The sequence below is a fragment of the Micromesistius poutassou genome, assembly GCF_964030765.1.
Source record: "Micromesistius poutassou genome assembly, chromosome: 8".
Taxonomy (NCBI): domain Eukaryota; kingdom Metazoa; phylum Chordata; class Actinopteri; order Gadiformes; family Gadidae; genus Micromesistius; species Micromesistius poutassou.
Genome location: NC_140278.1, coordinates 17,905,743 through 17,915,329, shown reverse-complemented (window position 1 = coordinate 17,915,329; position 9,587 = coordinate 17,905,743). Strand labels below are relative to the sequence as shown.

Sequence of the window (9,587 nt, the reverse complement as noted above, 5' to 3'; positions counted from 1 at the left end):
GCGGGGAAATGCATTGTTTTGATATCTGTCAACTCGATCACAAAAACAACAGTACACGGGATGCCTCCTCGAGGTGTGGCACGAGGGTGGGTGTGTCTCATCAATATTGAGGCTCTTCTAGACCACGCCCCACTTGCGATTTGGCTTGCACGACGTGACGTCACGTGAACTGCCCGTGTTCGTTCCAGCTGAGAGGACAGCCGTCGCGCGGCCCAAACTCAAGACCGTGCCCGTGACTATATGTGTGTGTCGGATGCAAAAAAGTACAGAGAAACAGGAAGGACCCCCCTCCTCCTCCTCCTCCTCCTCCCCCGACACACTGGAGAGCGCGACAGGATAGAAGGTAAAGAGTAATACAACTTGTCATCTGACCAATAGGACCGGAGAAGCACGGCTCTCTCCGCTGCGTTTTCTCTTTACGCGTTGTTTTCATTTGGTGTTTTGGACAAGGACGTTGTTTTCTTTGCTTTGCAATTTTTTTTCGCTGTCGTATCCAACAGTCGACATTTAACCGGTGATATTTTGTTAAACTTTTAGAATTGTCGCTCAGCCTACGGATTACGATTTTGGCTGTTGGTTTTTAATGGACTCGTTGTACGACAATTCAGACTTATTTTCTCCAACACTGATCCACTGAAAAGGAAGGCTTATCTGCAGAGGAAGATATTGCACGAACTTTATGGAATAGGCTGCTCGCATGAAAATGATTCTTCATGGGATTGAGCAAACATAATAGCCCATAAGGAAAAAGGTAAAGTCGCACCTGATACTATCACGTTAAGGTTTGGAATTGTTTCCAATGTTTATTCAACCACACAGTAATGCGCTGTTACAGATAACTATTAAACAACGCGTATTATATCATTTGTATTACTCTATTGGCTCATGGCACTACAGTAAACTATTCCTCTCTTTTTCTCTCACGCTCTCACGCACATGCAATCGCGCGTGCGCGTGTGTGTGTGTGTGCGCGCGCGCGCGCGCACACACACACACACACACACACACACACACACACACACACACACACACACACACACACACACACACACACACACACACACACACACACACACACACACACACACACACACACACACACGTGCATACACATGCTTAACACATTTTTTCCCCTTCTTCTTCTATTCGGTAGGTGTTCCAGTGCGCTTTTCTCGATCTCCTTTCCCGACCAAGTTTTCGTTGCACGGCTCCATCTGGTCAAGGATGTCCAGGCAGCTCTCTCAGATCCTGACCCCCGACCTCCCTGCCGGCGCCAACACGCAGTTCAGCGGTTGCCCTCCGCCTGGAGCCTCGCTCTCTGGGGGCCACCAGAGCGCCATGGCCGGTCTGAAATCCCTCCTGCAGCACCCAGTGAAGGGGGACCAGCGTGTGAAAACGACGCCCGAAGTGAAAGGTGATAATTTCATAATAACATACTTCATCTGTGTATGTCACAATTCATTGCAGAAGGTTAGTCATTGAACAGTTAGAATGCAGCAAACCATATCCGCCTTCAGGTATGTACATCTGTATTCTCATGACATGTTCATGATCAGTATTTGTAATCCAGACTCTACTAACTGTCTAAAGCAAATCTATTGTTAAATACTAAAATATGATTCTCCAAACATATGGATTCTGCATCTCAGTATCTCCTGAGTGACATTCTTCCTAATCCAAACCACAACTTTAAAGTAGGATGTAGATTACAATGACGCAAGGACCTATTGCTATAATACCAAACGTACATGCATTGTGAATACTTGCTTTTCCACATAAAAAAAGCTGTCAGTCACTATAAAGGATTTGTTAAGAAGATTATGTTAGCTATAACAACACATTCATTTCCTTTCCTGATTAATGCTACAATTCAGTGACCATCTGGTCCATCTGTGTGTGTGTGTGTGCGCGCGCTGTGTGTGTGTGTGTGTGTGTGTGTGTGTGTGTGTGTGTGTGTGTGTGTGTGTGTGTGTGTGTGTGTGTGTGCGTGCGTGCGTGTGTGTGTGCGTGCATGTGCGTGTGTGTGTGTGTGTGTGTGTGTGTGGCAATGCTAGAAAGACAGTGAGAAAGAGAGACGTACAGACAGACAGTGGGATGAGGGAGAATGAGCGTGCTCAGTGCATCTGTTGGCTCTACTTGCCAGGCCGTTAATACTGGGGGACTTGATGTAAATAACAGAGGCAAAATACTTTCGTGTGCATATCATGAAAAACCTGAAACGATTGAGGTACCTGGACCCCTTCAGACACATCGAGGTAAAACCCCCTTCCTCTGAACCCTACCCACCAGCCGATAAAGACCGACCGTCAGACCAGGAGGAGGACTCCCAGGGAACCTGTGCCATGAGGAACGGCACCGCAATCAGCAGCTCCAACAGCAGCGGAGGCGGCGCTGCCAACAGTGGAGGAGTTGGAAGTGGAGGAGCTGCTGCAGGCGGAGGAGGAGGAGGAGGTGGTGGAGGTGGTGGAGGTGCAGGTGGTGGAGGTGCAGGAGGAGGAGGAGGTGCAGGAGGAGGCTTCAACCAGATCCTGGGGTCTCTGCTGTGGGACCGCAGCCTGCCAGCGGACGGTGGTCTGTTCCAGCTGCAGTACATGGACTTAGAGGAGTTCCTCACCGACAACGGCATGGGCAACATTCCCAACAGCAACAACAACAACAACAGCTCCAGCACGGCCCAGGTCCCCTCGCAGACCTCGCCGTCGGCCGTGCCCAACCAGAGCTCCCAGTGCCCGCCCTCCTCGCCGCCCCCCTGCTCCTCGGCCTCCTCCACGTCCTCGTCCCCCTCGCTCATCGGCCTGGAGGTGGCGCAGCCACAAGGCATGCTGGGAGGATCGGAGTGTCTGCACGGTGAGTGGACGGACGCACACGCGCACACGCGCACACGCGCACACACTGGTGTGCTGGAATGATTGGAGTAGGGTCAATGTGTAACCAGAGATATGAGCAGTATAACTAAGGTGGTGGTATGGCCGTGATAATATTCCATGCTATTAATTAGTAATCAGTACACAATGCCGCAACATCTCAAAGGGAAGTTTATCAGAATCTGTATAGTATTGAAGGACACCCTCCCACTGTCCACCACCCTTACCACCACCACCACCCTCCCCTAATTGCCTCCATAGCAGGGTTATTTTTCTGTTGCAATGTAGTTGCAACTAAAATGCAAGCAAGATTTTGCAGTGTTCCTCCAATGTTCCTATGGGTTTGTGATTCAGCATTCCCCCCCGCCCCCCCCCCCCCATCTCCACAACCCCCCGTAGAGCTCTTCATAAACACGGCGGTGACCAAGCATTTCTCTCGTCCTGTGGCCGAGTCCAAGAGTGTCAGCAGCGGACAATGTCATCCAAACTCTAAAGTTCAATTAAATGTGATTTAAAGCTTGAAGAGTAAAGCACCAAGAGTTAAGAGAATGCTATGTTTTTCACACTGTACAATGTTAAAGATCAGGCGGGAGAGCAGAGGGGTATGCTGTTTAAATAACTAAAATATAAATGCAGGGAGAGCGCAAGAGAGAGAATACAAGTTGCTCTTGTTTTGATGAGTCCGCCTCGACGCGGTGACAGAGGAGATCAGGGCACGTGAACTGACAGTCAGTGCTCCCCCGCCCTCTGCTAGCCAATTATTCATGTACAGTAGGGTCAAAACACCCAGATACAGGCTAGAGGAGTGTGTGTGTGTGTGTGTGAGTGTGTGTGCCTGTGTGTGTGTGTGTGGTGTGTTTGCGATTGCATGTCTTTAAATCTCTCCCCACCTCACACACTCCAGTCATGTGCACGCGTTGGTCCACGTGCAGAGGCCCAGAGTGCTGGAGAGAGAGAACTAGGGGCGGGGCCTGGGAGCTGTGGGGGCGGAGCTAAGGGGCTCCGTGTGGGAGGGAGCGAGAGAGGGAGAGGGAGAGGGAGAGAGAAAGAGAGGGCGGACGAGAGGAAGAGGAAACAGGCCGCTGTGCTCCCGAACTCTGCACGGGATGGTATACTGAGTAAATACATATCCTTCATTACTCCATTACTGTTGGTGTGACTGTGTGTTCTTTTTCACTGTGTGTCTGTGTGTCTGTGTGTGTGTGTGTGTGTGTGTGTGTGTGTGTGTGTGTGTGTGTGTGTGTGTTATCTAGATATTATATCTGCCTGGCATTCTTAAGGTCTATACATTTAAAAAGGAATTCAATAAAACACAACTTATAATAATTAACAGTCAACATCATCAATTCTAATAGTTTTATCATTAATAAAGTACAGTCCGGAACATTTTGTTCTGCATACAATGTATATTGTTGTATAGGTTGTATATAGTATGTGTGTATGTGTGTGTGTGTGTGTGTTTGTCCCTATGTGTGTGTTTGTGTACGCTATATATAGTGTGTGTGGCTGTGTTTGTAGAGCCAGACAAAGAGCTCAGGGCGTTCGTTCTCCAGTGGGGAGGGGAAGTGAGGCTGCTGGTCACGTTAGGACCCTACAGGGGGTGTGGTGAGTGGAAGCCCATACTGGCCCCACCTAAAGGCCCCCTTTCAAGGGGAGGGGATGAGAACATGCATATCGCGGCCCCTTTAAGATTTCTACATGTTTTTCCAGGCCGGGACATTCAAGGTGTATTTAAGAAGCTTGTTCGGCTATAGGGCCTGTTGGGTCACATGAACCGTGATTGTGCTAAGTGGTTTAGTATCTGGGCTCCATGGATTTTGCATACAGACTTGTAGGAATGGCAGTCCTATAGTTGTGTTATTACTAATACTGGGCTGAATCATGTTCACATTGTTCAATTCTCAAACCTCTATCTTCAACCTTAACATGTTGCTGTTACAGTTGTATTTGTACTGGTATAATGTTGGAAAGTAAAACAGTTTTGAAGGAAATAATGAAAAAAATACCACGGGGAAATACCATTTCCACTGCAACTCCCCATGGTGCGATCCCAAGTTGATAGAGAATCTGCCTTCCTCCCATATTATAGCAATCAGTTGAGGCATGCAGAGTTGTTTTTTGTCTAAACAAAGGCCACAGTAGCTTTCTATCGCCACCCGGTGTTCAGTAGACGGTACTGCAGGCATACATGCCCTCATCCACCATACCCTGTGCGGCCCCACTGTGCACTAGTCCTACCCCTCAGGGTGCATTCTGGTGGCAAACACAATGAAACTGATTGTGTTCCTCCGCTTGTGTTTCCACAGGAAGCCAAACGAGCATGAACGACTCCTGTGAGTCCCCGTGCTCGTCGTCGTCCTCCTCCTGCCCCCCGCTGCTCACACCGACCGGCAACGGACCGGAGGGGATGGGCATGTTCGACATGGACCCGTCAGACATGGCGCTGTCCAGCATCCCCGGCCAGGACAACTTCGACCCCCGGAGGCACCGCTTCAGTGAAGACGAGCTCAAACCGCAGCCCATGATCAAGAAGGCCCGCAAGATGCTGGTGCCTGAGGACCTGAAGGTGAGCATCCAGGTCTGTTTACTGTTGGCTTGTTGGTTTACATCTCTGCATGTATTGGAAGAGTTCAATAGTCTTGTTCACATGCAATAGTAAAGAGAGTGGTATTTCATACCAAACAGTTAATGTGATATTGGCCTCACAGCAATAGCGAACACATAAAACCAAGAAACATGAGTTGAATACTAAAATGATAGACTTAATGTGTATTTTTGATAGATTCCTTGGTTCTTACCTCCAAAATACAATGTGTTTGTGATTTGTAGTTTATAGTATTGTATCATACATAATGGAATGTCATGTAATGTATGTTAATGGAATTGAGTTAAATTTAATTTAATGTAATGGAATAAAATAAAATAAAATAAAATAAAATAAAATAAAATAAAATAAAATAAAATAAAATACAATTGAATTGAATTGAATTGAATTGAATTGAATTGAATTGAATTGAATTGAATTGAATTGAATTGTAATGTAATGTAATGTGATGTGATGTACTTGCGTTGCGTTTCATTGCGTTTGGTTGAACCCTAACCCACAGTGCTGACTCCATGTCTTCTGTGCTACTTTCTCCTGCTGATCTGAAGCTCTCTTATGTTCCATCTCAGGACGAGAAGTACTGGTCCCGGCGCTGTAAAAACAACGAGGCGGCCAAGCGCTCCCGGGACGCCCGGCGTCTGAAGGAGAACCAGATCTCGGTGCGCGCCGCCTACCTGGAGCGGGAGAACGCCGCGCTGCGACAGGAAGTGGCCGAGATGAGGAAAGAACTGGGCCGCTGCCGCAACATCCTTAGCAAATACGAGAACCACCTGGCCGACCAGTGATGGTGGCGGATGGAGGAGGGCCAGCGGTCCGAGAGAGAGAGAGAGAGAGAGAGAGAGAGAGAGAGAGAGAGAGAGAGAGAGAGAGAGAGACGGAGGGGTGTAGAAGAAGAGGAGGAGGAGGAGGAGGAGGAGGAGGAGGAGGAGGAGGAGGACAGAGGAGAGGATTTAACACAGATGGATTGTGGAGACTCTCACTTTTTAGGCTTGCAATACGGACAGAACGGAGGGAAGGAGACGCTGATAATGATGTCCACCGTGACATGGATGGACATGGATGATGATGATGATGATGATGACGATGATGATGATGATGATGAATGTATGTTCAAGGAGATGGTTTATATATTGAAGCTCAGGTGTCTCAGAAAGATGTAACTATTGTGGGTTTTTGTTAATGGAGAATTGTATATTTTTATAATACTGGAGTAAACACAATTTAGAGGGAGAGCAAATTTGGAGAATAATTTTTGTATATTTTCTACATGACTTGGATATTAGAGACATGGAACACACTCAGAGGTATCTGCGGGCTGGATGAGTCAGGAGGCGGGGCTTAACACGTGGTCGACCAATAGCCAGGTATTATTAGACGCATAGGAAGTGGTGGCGCGGTGGGGTTGGTATCTTCAGTTGTAAAATAGAACATGATCTTTAAAGTTGTATAGTGAAACCTTTTATGTGGATATTACTCATGCACCTACCTTTTTATTGATTGATTGTTATTATGTCATGGGGAGAGACTCAACCAAATGTGGATGTCACTATGTACACATTCTGCTCCTAAGTATTCATAGCTCACTGTTCTCTAGAACCTTCCAGATACCAACCAATACCGATGGCGTATTTTATAATAGACAAGGGTGTGTTGTATATTGTACAACTCCTTTGTCCCTGTTTCAATGTGTTAGTCCTGCTACCACCATAGATTGTATTTTTAGGACTGGTACATGGGTGCCCCACCAACGTTTTGTCACTCTGGATCTTTGCATGGCTTTCTCTATGAAAAAGAGATGCAAAGACGCGTGTAGGAAATCATCTAACCTGATTACTCAACACACAGGCTCCTTCAGGATGTCTTACACAGGCGCCCATGTCCCCAGGCTCCCTCCGTCTCCTCAGCCAAACCCCTTCATTTCCACTAAGCTTTCCACACGTGCAGAGCACTAAGCCCTCCTGCCCGCCTACCTTTTTTTTTTCCCTGTGCCTCATTCGCAGATACTGCATAACATAGATCTAGTGTTGTAACATATTCTCAAACAGTCCATCAATCTCCCATAGAAGCGCACATCGATTTACTGTAGTGTCTAATGAAAAAGTATTTCTATATATATTTTTGGCTTCAAGATAAAATGGTGTCTATATTGAGCGGGGCTGGGGAAAGTGGGGGAGGGGGGGGGGTATTTGATAATGAATTTGATGGAGGTCTATGAGAAGTGTGAATGTGGTGAGAGATGAGTACATGAATGCAAATGTAATTTAATTCCAGGAAATGGGGTATCTTTTCTAAATCCTATCGATTGGAATGGTGGTAATTTCTCAGATTTCTGGGATGAACATAAGCCAAAATTTCCTATGTTGATATACAGCGCTTTGTTAATACTTTTCTTGCTTTTCCTCTTCAGTAATACATCCCTTTGCTGTTGACCGTGTTTAATGAGTCTGTGTAACACGCATCACCTACACAAAGGCATGGTACACTACATATTATAATGTTTATTTTCTTGGAAGAGCAGAAGCTTGTGAAACCAGTGATAGAATGTGCTTTTTACCCCTTAATGGCCATGTCGAATAGCTCCCCATTACTACTATTATTATCCTTGTTATGATTACGACTGTCACCCCTCCTCCCCTTCTTAACGTCCTCTTATAAGTTTTTGAAGATTTTACTTTTCTTTCCTTCCTTGATGGTCTATGATCGTCTTGTTGCATCTCGAACACTTTTGATTTGAGTAGAGATGCGGACCACAGACTGACTTCTCAAAACATGGAACCCCCTCTCTCCCGATTGCAAACATCTAGCGTTGTGTGACCATGTTTGCTGGTCCCGTGGGCCTCACACACAGCAAACGTCCAACCCTCCACGGGGTGCCGCCAACTTGGTATCTTTGTTGACCATGGATTCCAGAGACATTTAAAACAAAAACACTGCTTGATTTAACACGGCCCAGTAAATGACTCGGCACGGACTTAATTTACCTATTGACGGTGACATTTATTTCCTTTGTTCTCTATAGTGCGTGTGTATGGACTCTGCACACGCTACATACGTGTCCCCCCCCCTATGGTTTTCCCCTCAGCCTACTTTGACCTCAATCTGGTGGTTGTTGTCCACTCTCCTGACAGGATGTCCTCCATGATTTGTGATTCCTCGCAGCGGTGGTTTATGAGTCTCATAGTGACTCTAATTGAACTCCTGTGCTGCGTCGCTGGTGTCCCTGGGGCCCGGATGGTCCAGCGCTGGTGTCTTTGGATGTAGTTGAGATTTCCCGAAAAAATACAAATAAAAAAAACTGTATTCTAACTCACTGATTCTAGTTTTGATTTTTTTTTGATTGGGCGTTTTTTTGTGGCATTTCTAATATTTGTTCAGTAAATGGAGATCCTGTAAGAAAACGGTGAAGGTCAGATTGAAAACAATGAAAACATGCAACAAAAAACAAAGAATCTAGGATCAATTGTGAGTCACTTGACTCTGAGATTGTTTGCTATATTGTATAGCTTCTGTTATGGTGTAGAGTTTCATTTAAATTCTTTGTATAATCTCTGGTTAATGTCAGGAGTAGGGTTGGAGCAGCAGGGGAAGGAGCTCAAGAAGTCTAACTTGGCAGAAGTACTTTTGTTTAGACACTTCTGATTACAGTCTGAGATATCAGGATTCTGGTTAGGCTTCCAATCCTGTTCCCATTTGTTGCATTCATTCCAGAAACAAAAAGGAACAAATGTGCAATCTTACACAACAGCCAGCGAACACCTGGTTATTTGCACTGATTGCACACTACGTTGGGGGATCTGAAAATCAATAATACAGAAAAGGAACATTGCGTTTAGCAGAGGGCCTGCAGGGCCTGCAGAATCGCTTATTTAAATCCAAACTACCGAAACATTTCTGCTGCATATGAATGAGCAAATGAAAAGAGATAAGTGTAAAGGCTGTGTTCTTATTATTACATGTGTTGCTGTACTTCAGCAGAGCGGTGGAAGAGTGGATTTTAGGCAGTCACTGCAAGCCTAGTCATCTGTTTACCCAGTTGATTGTGTCCCTTGTTTGTTTGTTTGTTTGCTTGTTGTGGCGGAGCAAGTGCATGCAGGTCCCCCGCCCCCCTCCCCTACAGT

At 46.2% G+C, this 9,587-nt stretch overlaps 1 protein-coding gene across 4 annotated transcripts; it reads left to right on the top strand.

The window, feature by feature from the left end:
- Nucleotides 1–200: 200 nt before the first annotated feature.
- dbpb (D site albumin promoter binding protein b) lies at nucleotides 201–8,769 on the top strand. Of its 4 annotated transcripts, none has more exons than XM_084472376.1 (5): nucleotides 201–343; nucleotides 1,154–1,414; nucleotides 2,290–2,847; nucleotides 5,171–5,430; nucleotides 6,039–8,769. In XM_084472376.1, the coding sequence occupies exons 1-5, from the start codon at nucleotides 241–243 to the stop codon at nucleotides 6,252–6,254; spliced, it is 1,398 nt and encodes a 465-aa protein (XP_084328502.1). In that variant the 5' UTR covers nucleotides 201–240; the 3' UTR covers nucleotides 6,255–8,769. The 4 variants fall into 4 exon arrangements, with proteins under 4 accessions (XP_084328502.1, XP_084328500.1, XP_084328501.1 ...); XM_084472374.1 differs by having other exon boundaries at nucleotides 6,018–8,769; XM_084472375.1 differs by having other exon boundaries at nucleotides 5,171–5,442.
- The last annotated feature ends 818 nt before the right edge of the window (nucleotides 8,770–9,587 follow it).

Coding starts and splice junctions, on each gene's coding strand:
- dbpb (XM_084472374.1), top strand. CDS start 241: ATGTGTGTGTCGGATGCAAAAAAGTACAGAGAAACAGGAAGGACCCCC. Junction 1,415..2,289: donor AACGACGCCCGAAGTGAAAG/GTGATAATTTCA, acceptor CCTACCCACCAG/CCGATAAAGACCGACCGTCA. Junction 2,848..5,170: donor AGGATCGGAGTGTCTGCACG/GTGAGTGGACGG, acceptor GTGTTTCCACAG/GAAGCCAAACGAGCATGAAC.